Raw genomic sequence first — 13,594 nt, forward strand, 5'->3', positions numbered from 1 at the left:
AGACGCTTTTATGCTTATTAATGACACCACATGCAATTTATGTTGGTAGTTAAAATGCCGCGCAAATAAATGAACGTAATGCGCAATGTCCTCCAAAAGGACTCGCACACACACACACACACATCACTCGCAAAGGAAATCCGCTTGAAGGGATAAAGCTCTGCCTAATTACAAGTTACGAAGACGAACTGCAGTCTTTATAGCAAGACGAATATTGATGAGCCACAAAAAGCCAGTTTGAGTCACAAAATGACTAGCAATTAAATGTAAATAAATATAAGAAGTATTTCAAATCGTATTCAGTAAGATAAGCAACTAAACAGCGTAACAGAGTTCACTTTACCCATTTAAACGTGAGCCAATTTAATTACTTAAGCTCATTAGGTTCGACTGCTTGAAGCATTTTAGCAGTAGAGTTGAATTAACTGCAGCTTACAGGTGCACGATACACTCACACACACACAAACACACACACAAACACACAATCACACACACAATCACACACACACGCAGGCAAGGAGATAAAAAGCCAACTCAAGCCGAAGTGGGTTAACCCACAAGGCGAGGCTTAACCCCCTGAGCACTTCCCTTCCCGCTTTTCCTTCGAGGAATTTCTCCTTTCCTCCTAAACTTCAACAGTCTCTCTCTCTCTAAACTTTTGCACAAAAGGCAATATCCCCGGGTGCCCTTAACCCCCTACTGCCCCCGTGGACTGCAACTTTTTGACTTTGTGCGCCTTTTGCGGCTGTTGTAGCTGCGAAAATTTATGGCCAATTCAATAAACGATTTTATTACATGCGCACGTTGTGTTAACATTGTTATTATTATTGGCGCCCAGTTCCGACAAAAAGGCTTGCAATAGGGATGGCGAGGGAAAGGAGGGGGGTGGAGGGGTTAAACGTATGGAAAGCCCCCGGGGCGATGCAGTGAATTGTGGTGCCTGGGCACGAGCGGGTTAAGCGGCGTAAACGTAAGCCAATTATTATGAAAATTAATTTATTTTCTATCGGCAATATGAGGCCAAAGCCCAAATGGCAGCTACCTTTCGGTGTGGAGGAGCCTGGAGAGCTGGTTCTTATCGTAAACTGGCCAGCAGCCAGGATTGCCCCCTCTGTGAAAGAGACATCCCCCCTGGCTGCTGGCCACTTATCCACCGAAATTGCAGTCCAGGCTCACTGCTTTCCTGCATTTCCAAATGCTTTTACTTTGTTTACTTGCCCCACCCGCTGCACTGAAACAAATTCGAACAGCAATTAGTTGAGATACAAGTAACTTGCATCTCTCGGATATCCGAATATTCTTGTATCTTTTTGGACATAGATCTCTAAGAACTTTTGCTAATGTTTAAATATTTAATTAGTAATTATTATTCGAGTGTCATCCCACTGTGCGACCCACTGTCTGTCAACGGTTTGCGCTTTTGTTTGCCCAATACACAAAAGGCCAGCGCTCACATACTTTCACACAGATACAGCGCGCGCGTTTGTGTGTGTGAAACCTTATTTTCTGCAAACGCATTGTGCTTGTATCCATGTGTGTGTGTATGTGTGTGGAAGCACAAAGAATTCATAGAAGGCGCACTCATGTGCAACCCAACAAGGCAACAAAAGTCTCATTACTTTTACTTGGCAAATAATGAAGCTAACAACAAAACAGCCACACACACACACTTGCCAGCATATGTGTGCGTATGTGCGCGCATGTGTGTGTGTGTGTCAATTTGACAATTGACTTCGGCTTACTAACACACATCCATTCACGCTTCATTCACGAGGGCAGCAATTTGGATTTCGTGGTCTGAAGATTTTTCACAAGTGCATAAACTATACTAATTACTTTCATCCTTTTAATTAAATCGTTTTCTGCGTTTTATGTCGAATTTTTCAGCAATTTACTAGAAAATGATACCTTTTACTGCAGTAAATACATATTTTTTTCATGACACATAAATGGAAATGTACTTGCTGAGTGCTATACAAACTTGCCCCCTTGACTTTAACCCTTTTTGATAAATAACTTGAATGAGTTTAGCTAATGGCGCCACCGGACATTTGCACCATCATTTTGCCCAATCATGCTGGCACTCAATTTAATTGATTTTAAAGTTTTACTACACCAGAAAACAATGGCCAAAATGGATCTGCAGCGAAGCAAATGCGTAACAGGTTGACCCACCTGGCCGAAAACCATCCACTCGCTGCCGAGTAGACCGCATTTAGAACCTTCCGCTACCCTCAAAAAAAAAAAAAAAAAAAACAGAAGAAGCAGCCATAGAACACAAGTGCTGAACAAAAAAAAAAAAAAAAATTAATAACAAAAACGAAACTCAGCAGCAACACAACGCGTCGCAAAGCTCTTGAAACTTTTGCAGGGGCGTGCGGCAAGGGGGCTTCAGCTCACTGGAGTTCGGTTCGCTTTAGTTTGGTTTGGTTTGGTTTGGTTCGGTTCGGTCAGGCGGCTTTTGAGTGCTTTCCACCTGAGCACAAACTTAAGTGGCGAAACTTGATTAAAACCGCACACAAACACACTCATACACACACACACACACAAACACACACACAGTGTAGGAGCCAGGGGCGTAGGGCGGGATTTCAAGCCAAAAAGCCGAATGAGGCTGAAAGTTTGTGATACGGCTAAGGACAGGTCGGGGATTTAGTTGCGGTTATACACTCCACTGACGAAAAGTCAAAGTTGCACACATTTCATGCCGCACTCCAGCCAAAAACAAGAGAGAATGCTATGGTCAAGTTGCCCGACTATCTGATACCTGTTAATCAGCTACTGGAACTATCTCAACTATCTAGCCTCTATGGTTCCTAAGATCTCGATCTTCATACGGACAGACAAACGAACAGATCAAGAATATATATACTTTATATGGTGCTTCTGCCTGTTACATACTGTTCAACGACTCTGGTATACCCTTTTGCTCTACGAGTAACGGGTATAATAAAGGCCACTCACAAATAACGTACAATAGTTAGTGTATTCAAGCCCTTTTGCGAAGTGGCTTAAGTCGCTGCCAAAATGCTGTGTTGTGATAATTCTAAAATAAATGCTTTTATAACCAGCAGAGTGATAAATTGTAAATCCTTCGTATACATTTGTCGTTGCCTTTATTTATGATTTTCTTATTGTGTCGAAGGATGTTTACCAATTGCGATTGGCAGCAGCAGCATTTTCCAGACCTGATGTTTTCCGATAATGGTGTTTCTCCTCGAACGGCAGATCCAATGCGTATTCCTGCTGCTCCCTGAGCAAAGGACGAACTTCCGGATAGTCCAGAAAGATGGGTGCGTACCTCTCAAACGAATCCCGGTCCATGTCGACGGGAAAACCATTGACAGCTGGTGGAATATCATCGGGAAGCTGATGATAGTGTCTCAATGGTGGCAAGTATGCATTTCCTGGCAATTCGGCGGCAAAGCAACAGACTGCAACCACAAGGATCAGAATCAGGATCAATGAATGTTTCAGCATCTTAATGTCTTTGTCGGCGAGCTTCAACTGTGCTGTTGCCCAAATTGCAGTTGTCTTTTATGGCAAGAATATCAAGGCCAAATGAAGTGCACTTTTGGATATTCACTCATGAGCTGTCAGCAGACCTTGTGCTGAAATAAATATTTGGCAGCTCATTAGCCGCAGTTGTAAACTGTTTAAAATTCAAATTCACATTTTGACTCTTCATTAGGCATAATCGTATGCTGATCCTGATCTTCGGCGACGAGCCAAACCTTCGCTCGTTTCGCTCGTTATCTTGCATAAATTTCCCGATATTTGTAGATACTGGTTTTTTGTGGCACCCATAGCTCTTATACCCACAAACCAAATACTATGTGGGAACAAAAAACGACGCATCGCCCGACCATCGAATGTCGGATTTTTTGAGACGCATGCGCCGTGGGCGTTTGAATAGCTGACGAATTACAGCGTTTCCCGCCAAACTCGTTGACGGAGGGCATCAGGGCATCCATCTGGCGACGGCTTTGTTTACCTTTGTTATCAGCTCTTATCACACGCCGTCTCACCGGTATCCACTGGGTGCCAAGTGCCCGCCCATTGGCTGGTTATGGATTCCTCTAAGAAGGCAAATTCTATCCACACGCCTCATCACTCCACAGTTAACAATAAAAATTCAATTAATTGGTCTGTCTATTGACAAGTACAAGTCTGTTAAGCCCGAAAAAAGCCATAATTATAGCCAAATTAATACAGGAAAAACCATTTCAAATTGGCAGCGTAACGAACTGCTCCTTACATACAAAGCTCTTTGCACAAGGAAAATATTTCCAAAAATATCTAACAAATTTTACTAATTATTTGCGACATTTTTTTAATAGAGCCAGAAAATGTTAGCCCCTCAAAAGCTTATTCAAAAAAAACACCTATGCTTTGAGGCTAAAATAATTTTACAAAACTTTGGTATTTCTATTGTGTTTATTATTTTAAGCCAAATGGTTTGGAGTATGCTGACAGTGACTTATGACCTTGTAATTGAATTCTACATGCTGACAACATTTGTTGCTTGCAGCCACTTTTAGGTACGCAAAGGGTTAAGCTGGGCGTCGACCACGCCCACTCCCAATGTGGCATGCAACACTTCCGGCATTTAAGCAAACAAAGTATGCAGCAACAGGGAAAGCACATGGCTGCAACCAGCCAGAGCGCATTTGTGTTGCATTTGGAAAAGCTGCCTCCTTTAACAAGACCTTTCATAAAAAATATAAATATTAATATTTAATAAATTAAATATTTCATAAATGTAATATTCAATAAATTTTATTTTAGTGTGTGCTTTAATTAATGTTACATTTTGCCTTTTTATTATAAATAAAATGTGGTAAAATGTCTTGAAATATGAAACAATTATACTTCTTGGAGAAATCTGTACAATTAAACTTAATCTAACAAAGTACCATATACATTTAATAGTGTTGAATGTTTCAGCTTAGGTGCTATTTACTGTACCGCTGCTGTAAGTATGCACATATGTACACTTGTACATATTTATTACCCCTCTTATGTTGCCACATGTGGAAGGCTGCAAATGCGGCCATGTAGGCTAATGAGTTGCTATGTCGGCCGTGTCTTGTTTTTGTCCTATTATGTCCTACCTATTTTTACCTCCCAAAAAACTCCTACTTTTTGATTTTGTTGCCTTGTTGCTTTTTCTGTTGTTGCTTTTTATATGCCGCCTAACGAGGATTTTCCATTGTCTTCCGATGCCACAAGCAAAATGCCAGCGGCAGTTGCACCAAATGGAAATGGAAATTTGCAAGTAAATAGATCAGGTAAATAGTTACACTTGTGTATATAATTTAATTAGCGCGTAAAAGAGACCATACGTATTACAAATTTAAGTTAATAAAAAAAAGCACATAAGTAAAGATATATAGTATATGAAATCAACTACTCAAAGAACCTCCTCAGCCAGCTTATCCGTTGACTGAGAAGCTCCAGGATGAAAGCCAAAACTGCAGCGGATAGCCAAATGGCAGAGACGTAGTAGAGACCGCAGAAGGAGTCCAGGGGAATGGGTGACACCTCGTAGTCCTCCTCGAGCGGTTTCCTATACTGACTGGCATCGAATTCGCGCACAAAATACCCAATAATGCCGGCGGACAGGAGCTGTTTGATTTTGCGATCGAAGGCGAACTTTAGCAGCGAATAGCGACGCAAATAGATGACCATTTGGTAGAGGAAGATGTGCTCCTTGATGTGGGTCAAGCGACTGGTGCTCCAGTGCATCATGTTGTACGACGCCATGGTGGCGATCAGCGAGGTAGTCGTGAATTTGCCCTCCTTACCCGATCCCTGGATATAATCGAAGCGATCCTTGGAACCATTTCTGGTGAGCACAGTCAATTCGCGCGGATAATAATCGAGATACTCCTGATTGATGAGCGTATAGTTAGCGCGGATTAACTCCGATATTTCGGTGGGCAGAGCCTTATGGTAGGGCAGTCGAAAGGAGTCGAATAGCTTGCCCTGGTAAACGACTCGCAGCACGAGAACCAATAGCAACCAGCCGGCATACAAGATGCGACTGCGTCCACTTCTGGGCAGGCTCCTGGCCTCCAGCGGATTGCCCATCAGCGTGGTGAGCACGTGTAGGGCATGGCAAGTCGAAACGGTTTGCCGACAAACGAGACGATTTCGCAACCAGATGACCAGAATCAACAGCAAACTGGATGCCACCAGTGCCAGCCAAACGGGTAGAGAAAACGGCACCACCAACTGGGCCACTGCGCCAAACTGCGAACTCATGTGCATGATGAAGACCAGGGAGCTTTGGTGGTAGGAGCTCGTGAAGGAGAAGTGCGAACGATGCTGATGCGAACCACTCATGGCGCCGATCAGTATGGATGAATTGCTATATATCACCTGGTCGAAGCAGCCACTGCAATCATCTTTGATGTCCAGCGACAAGCACTTATCGCACGGCTCATCGAGCAGAATGCGAAAGTGAAAGATGTGCGCCAGCAGCTTTATCAGCTCACCATCGATGCCACTCAGTCGCTCGATCTCTGCCCTTTCCTCGGGATCACTGGCGTTGCCATTGAAGAAGACGAACGGCGCCAATGGATACCAACTGACACGCAGTGGACAGCCGGACAAACTCAGGCCGCGATTGAAGGACCTGGCCTCGTGGCCATGCCGAAATAATCCATTCTCATAGACGTCGATCAACTCCAGATTCACACTGAGATCGCAGTTCATGTTGAACATACGATAGCCGTAGACCAGCACCACTCCATCCGACTTCTCGGTTAGCATCACCACATTAGCAGTGTGAAATCGCACACAGTTTCTGGATATATCCCTGAGCACCTGCAGCCGCTCGGCTCGCGAGGACATGCGACGTGTCAGCAGGATGAGAAAGCTGAATTCTCGCGTGGAATGGACATCCGTAAAGTGAAAACTAAGTGTGTTGAAGGCCTGGGCGGAATTGACCAAAAATACCACATAGCTGGCGGGTATGGCATCGGGTGGTTTCTGGAATGTCCGTAGTGCCATCTCTGAACCCATCGTCCTGAGGATGGTGCTCATTAGCTGCTCCTGCCGATGATCCCGGTGGCCAGCATCCGGCGTTAGATCCATCACGGCCAATGTGCTCTGCGAGGGGCTAACCTGCTCGGCCAGGATTTGCAGCGTAGCTGCCACCAGCGGTGTCATCGCCTCCGGTTGCGGCGGATGCAGTGCACCCATTGCCAGGCAGCGCAGTGCCAGCAGTAGCCACAGATGTTGAAGCATTTGAAACGCAACTGTTGCGAGCTCACAAGTAAATGCGCTTGTCCAATTTCCCTAATGAACTCGCTGCACTTTTCACTTCAACTTAATTAATCAACTTCATCATTAATGCTAAGTTAGCCACTTTCGCCTCGATCTAATCTTATGCCATCGCCACATGCAATCCAATTAGTTTAATGTTTGAGATAATGTATGTCATATTTTAAAACGTAATATTTCAGAGTTCGTTCCAATTCTACGCATTGAGTGCTTGGTAATCAAGCAGCAGCAATCATCACCATCACCAGAGTGGCCTCAATCCCGAGAACTGTGTAAAACGCCATGCAAGTGCAAACCAAAAGCCAATTCAACTGTTTTTCATTTCATTTTTTTTTGTGTTTTTTTTGTGTGTGTATTTTTTTTTTTTTGACCACAAGTGCGGGCAAGTTGGGCAAAGGATAAGGACAAGGATAAGGGGTATTCCCCTCGGCTAGGAGCAGTTTTTATTTATCTTTGTGGAAAGTAGTTACCGCACTGGATCCACCGAGAATGCAAAGCAAATGCAGCATACATATCTCTCTGTGGCTTGTTAGTCCAAGCGAAAGGAGGCCCTGCCACGCCCCCCATCCCCATCCCCATCCCGCTGTCCACACTTCACGCCCATCTGGCGCGCATAAAAATTAAAAATTTCATTAAATTCACAAAAATGCTTGAAGTGGAAAAATGTAATATCCTTTGGGCACAAAGGATGTGCATATAAATGCAAATGCGGTACTGTTGCCCGGGTAAAAACGAAGCGATATGTCCGAAACGCCCACTCAACGCCGGAGCCACGCCCCCTCCCCCCAACCACCACCAGCTGCATGCATGAATGCACACAGTGCACTGGAAGAAAAATGTACAAGTATGATTGAAGTTAAGCTTTAGTTAAAAATATCACGGATTTATTATTATTATTATTCCCAATTTTATTTTAGAATAAATTAATATTTTAATAAAAAGTGCAATCCAAGTACACTGGGAGAAAAATGTGTAGGTATGATTTAAGTTAACACTTAATTATAAATAACACTAATTTATTTGTATTTTTCCCAATTTTATTAAAGTACAAATTGATGCTTAATTTAGAGTGCTCTGCAAATAGATAGATTATTTCTCACAGTGCCCTGGAGATCCAGGCAACTTTTCACATGCTCGCTTATCTCCGCCCGACTCCCCCTTCCCCCTTTCCCACCCATTACCTATGCATGTATGCAATTAGTGGGCGACTTTTATAAACAAAGCGATAAAGAAGCTGAAAGGGGAAAAGGGGAAAAGGGAAAAGAGAGAAGGGAAGGGGAAGGGGAAGGGAATATGAGATGCAAAACGATATTTAAGAAAATCCCGGCTGGCGAAGTCCTTCTGGAAAAGCCACATGGCTCGAGTGACTCTCGTGGAAAAACTTTGCCGCTTTTCATTTGCCTAATAAGACGTCATCAGATTGGGCCAATCGAGGAGAAAGTGCGCCAAACTTGGCATTGGAAGAAAGAGTAAGGAGCACAGAGTACAGAGTACTGAGCACAGAGCAAAGTGCAAAGTGCAAGGAGCAAAGAGCATGGACCATAACCATATGCCAGGCAAGCGACAAAAGTTCGAAAATTAAAAGTTTTCCAAAAAGTATGCAAAAGTCACTGGAGAAAAGGAGTGCTGAAGTGGATGGGAAAATGGGAAATGGGAAATGTGGTGGTAAGGCAGCTGCGGAAAATTGCACATACATGTATATGTACATATGTACATATGTATATTTGTGAGCCTCTTTAGCGAACTGTAATTATGCTGCTTGCTAGCAGTTACATATAACTCATTTCATTTAAACTTAACCTTTTTATATATTTATATATCTATTGTTCCGTTTCAAAACTATACAACACGATTAGGGCAAGACAAAAATGACCAATCATGGCTCCAATTAAATTACTGGCCCAGGGGCAAAAAACAAGACACAAGAGCCCATTTTCCATGCCCTACACTTTCCTTAAGTTTGGCGAAAGTTCAAGCCTGGTCTGCGCATAAATTAAAAATGACAAGGATATGCCAGCATACGTAGGTGGGTGGATTGGCATCGCGCAGCCAAGAAGGCAACAAGTTGCAACTTAACGTTGCCCACATCTTGCCACACTCCCTTTAAACCCCACCCCCCCAACCCCCTTCATGGCATATGAAACATGAGCACACGCCCCCGCCCCCCTGAGAAATTCTACGAATTCAGCGAAAAGTATTTTCCACCTTTAAACATGAATGTGGATGTGGATGTGAAGGTGAGGCTGTGCTGGGCAACAACAAAAAAAAATGGAGGGAAATGATTTATGAATGCAAAAACTTTTCGGACCAACTTTATACGGCCGTTTTGCCTTTGTGTGTGTGTGTGTGTGTGTGTGTGTGTGTGTGTGAGTGTGAGTGTGTGTGTGTGGGTGGGGAAAATCCTCATGTTACACATGGTTGGGAGGGAGATAGAGACACGACCGCTCGCTTAATGGAATTATAAAAATGTTAACTTCAGCAGAAATTCAAACAGCGCCGCACTCTATTCTTCACCCAGAGCAGCTCCTTTCATGTGTTCGACATGTGTGTGCAACTAACCTTTTTCCTACTCACTTATAATTTTGTTTAACATTTAAAGTGGCTTTGTTTGTGAACCTTAAAATACAAACAAAGAAAAAATGCAAAAAAATAGAACAGAGAATTGTGCACCGCAAACGATTGAAAATATTTGTATAGACACGAAATTAAAAACAAAGCCGAAAAAACGAAGCCTCCCAAAGAAGTGGAAACATTTCAACGTCAGCAGCAGGCGGCCTTTGGCTAGCAGGCTAATATATATGTACATCAGATATATATAATATAATATATATATATATGTATATAAAGATATAGATATAGATGAGCAGACATATGGGTATTTGTGGCTAGGGCAATCCAATATACTTTTCAAAGCAAACACGAACACAACTTGAGGCTGCCACAAGGCCGATGGAAGTGGAAGTAGAAGTAGAAGTAGAGGCAGCTGAAGAAGATGGCAAGGGCTGACACTTGAACCCACAGTCGGGAAAACACCACCCACATAAGCATCCATCTAACCACCACCCACCACCCCCCTCTGCAACAGCAGCAGTCAGCCAATTTCAAGCCAAGTCCTGGAAATGGACCAACTTGTAGTCCTGCAGCTGCACTTAAAAACAGGCTTAATCACACAAAGCATATGAAAGTTGAAAAATATGTAACTGAATGAATATTGCTTATAAATTGATGAACTAATATAGAAATTGAGTTAATGGAATCATTAGCTTACCAGAATAATTGCGACAATCCAGTGCAGTGTACATTTCTCGCAGTGCATCCGCTACTCCTGATGATGTGTCTTATCTTGTCCTGCAGTGGCTGAGCGATGCCAGCGCATCCTGGAAGCTTTTTATCTTGGCGTCATGTTGATGTTTGTCGGAAACTTGATTATTTTCATCTCGCTTTTTTTCGCCAACGCCAAACACACATGTCGAGGAATCGCCGGCCCATGTTGCTCCCACTCGGAAGATGTTTTTTTTTTTTTTTTTGGATGCCCGCGGCAGACAACCAGGAAGGCCAGGAAGCGAACTGGGATTAGCTTCACTCTACTCCAAGCCAACCAAAAGAAAGAAAAAAATATATATATATAAGTATAGAAAGATGTATGTACTACGTATATGTGGCCAAATATTAAAAATGAAGAGTTTTTTCGCCGCTGTAAATGCACCTTTAACTCGGCACACGGGGCCACAAGGACTCGGTTACAGGTTGTGTTCCTTTTTTGTACATTTTTTTGTTGTTTTTGCATCCTTACATTTGTTGCTGCCGTTGTTGTTGACAAACAAGGAGCGCATAAGTAGAATAAGTTGTAATAAGAGCAGTTAACAACATGAGTGAAGTCAAGGCGAGCGCACAGCGGGCAGAAAGCCAAGACACCTGAACGTCACGGAATGAACGTGGCTACTACAGTGGGCACACGACATGAACAAACCGCCCAAAAACTAGCCACAATTTACCTTACATTACTTGCATTAAATTTAACTATATACATGTCCATTACAAACATAGCGTGCTAAATTAATACAAGAAAAAATGAAAATATATAATAAAATAAAGCTATGAGCCAATGCATCGCCACCATCTAAAGCCCATTAAGGCAAGCTTCACTGTACGGATAGGGCACGGGCGGACACGCTCCTGACAACTGACAACTCCTTTAAAATGTAGTTACTGTTGTTATTATTCAACCTTAATGAACTTAACAAGCTCGCACAGCGACGGGCCAAAAGGACGAAGGACGAGGCGGCAGAAGGACGACGACTGTTGGACACAGGAGTGCCGCCCACAGCCCCCTCTCACACACACACTCACAGACACACACCCACACACACACACACTCACAGTAACCCACAGCCAGACAGAAAGACAGACAAACGAACAAGTCAAACAAAGGGGTGGCAGAATGGGTGGCTTTGGATGGTTTTGGGTGGTATTTGGCTAGTAAGTACATACGTATGTTGCATGTTGCTTTCGGGGCACATACGCCCATCGTGTGTGCCATGTTCATGTCGCAAGAAATTTCCCAGCTCTCAATGGCGCAGGGTCACGTAACTCAAATAAAGCGCCAAAGCCACCAGCCGCAAAAAAAAAAAAAAAAAAAAAACCCAAAAAGAAAACTTTAAAAAAAAACCAAAGACAAAGAAAGCCTGCTCCTTGTGCATTTTGGCAATGTCGAAAGTGAGGAGAAATTAAAAATGCTTTACAAATATTGAGAGAACGAGGCCTGAGCTCAAGAAGCCGCTCAACACAATTTGAGTTCAATTTCAATTTCAATTTTGGTGAAAATTGCAAATCAAGTGATACTTTGACTTAAACCATGCGATGATAATACAAGTGGTTGCTTTACTTTGCAATCCTTAGTTGAACTCTAATGCTATACAAAAAAAACTTATTACTAATAAGTAACTAAGTAGCATATTATAGTATATATATTCTAGAAAACTTGTTCTACAACTTATTAGTATTAAACATTTTATATAATGAATATGCTAGCAACAAAGAATATAAAGAATATTACATGTAATGAAAACTAGACTATGCTGGGCTTAAGAGTGTTTTTTATTTATTATTTGTTTTTATTTTTATTTTCATTAGGAATCTGCAAATAAAAATGCACTCTAACCTAATGGGAGTCTTCATTATCTTAATATAGTTCTTAAACTTTAGGAGTATATTTCATAAATTCAAATGACTTACCTAATTTTTGCCCAACCGCTCAAAACCAAGTAAACAATGTACTCATACTTCTTCTTATTAATAAAATGCCCAAAGCTGTTCCCAGTATTTTTCAGTCTTATACTTGGAATGCTTAAAAACGAGCTGCCTTCGTGGAAATGCCAGCAGTCGCTGGCTGGCACTCAAAGTTGCCGGTTGTGTATTGTTTTAAAAATATTTTAAAATATGCGATGTTTCATGAAAATTAGAGTACGAAACCAAAAAACAATATTAAAATCATATTTATAAAATTTACTACAATTTTATACAATTTTTTAGAATGCAGATTATAGTTGATAAATTGAAGTAACTTAGGTTCAAAATAAAAATACATTTTCTTTACGATTTTACGAGTAAATTAAATGACAATATTTTATATTGAACCTCATTAATGTTGCGAATGTACAATGACCACACTGTTAGTTAAATTACCACTTCATCAAAGTGAAATTCCTCTTCCGAAAATGATCAATATTCCATTAACAACATCCAGCATTTGCATCTAGCAATTGTTTGGGCTTCAGGTCTGAATATTTGCAATAATTTCAATCGATTCCAAAACGAACTCCATCGGACTTGATTATATATTAACGCAGCTTGAGCTCGCATTGAGCCAGGGAGTTGTGAATTGTGGTTGGGGGGGGGGAGGCATTCTGGATTTCTCGGTTCACATTTCAATTTCATTTAGTATGCCAGTTTCCATTTTTGCCATGGCGGCAACTGCAACTGCAACTGCAACTGCAACAGCAATTGCATTGAGTTTTATGGCCGCGAGCCATTTTAGTGTTATTAAATTTATTTATTGAAAACGCCACGCGGTCCCCGATCGAAGGGTTTTATGTTTAGGTCATCGATATGCAAATTGATTGACAAAAACACTCTAGTTAACAACACACTCCACACTCCCTTGTAGTTTTATTTATGCTGGATGCTGAATGCTGGATGCTGGGCAATGGGCGAAGGTCCTCGTCCATTTGACATAATTAATTGTAGCACGAACAATTACGGGGCGAGACAGCGAGCAGGACAATAAGGATATACATTTTAATTA

The 13,594-nt window shown here is 42.0% G+C and overlaps 2 protein-coding genes across 2 annotated transcripts; both read right to left on the bottom strand.

The window, feature by feature from the left end:
* Positions 1 to 3,146: 3,146 nt before the first annotated feature.
* Positions 3,147 to 3,639, bottom strand: LOC6525405. The gene has a single exon (XM_002101204.2). The coding sequence runs from the start codon at positions 3,478 to 3,480 to the stop codon at positions 3,151 to 3,153; it is 330 nt and encodes a 109-aa protein (XP_002101240.1). The 5' UTR covers positions 3,481 to 3,639; the 3' UTR covers positions 3,147 to 3,150.
* A 1,770-nt stretch (positions 3,640 to 5,409) lies between these two features.
* LOC6525406 lies at positions 5,410 to 7,254 on the bottom strand. Its single transcript, XM_002101205.1, has one exon. It carries the CDS (start codon positions 7,252 to 7,254, stop codon positions 5,410 to 5,412), a length of 1,845 nt encoding a protein of 614 aa, XP_002101241.1.
* Between the last annotated feature and the right edge of the window lie 6,340 nt (positions 7,255 to 13,594).

The sequence above is a fragment of the Drosophila yakuba genome, chromosome X (assembly GCF_016746365.2).
Source record: "Drosophila yakuba strain Tai18E2 chromosome X, Prin_Dyak_Tai18E2_2.1, whole genome shotgun sequence".
Classification (NCBI taxonomy): Eukaryota; Metazoa; Arthropoda; class Insecta; order Diptera; family Drosophilidae; genus Drosophila; species Drosophila yakuba.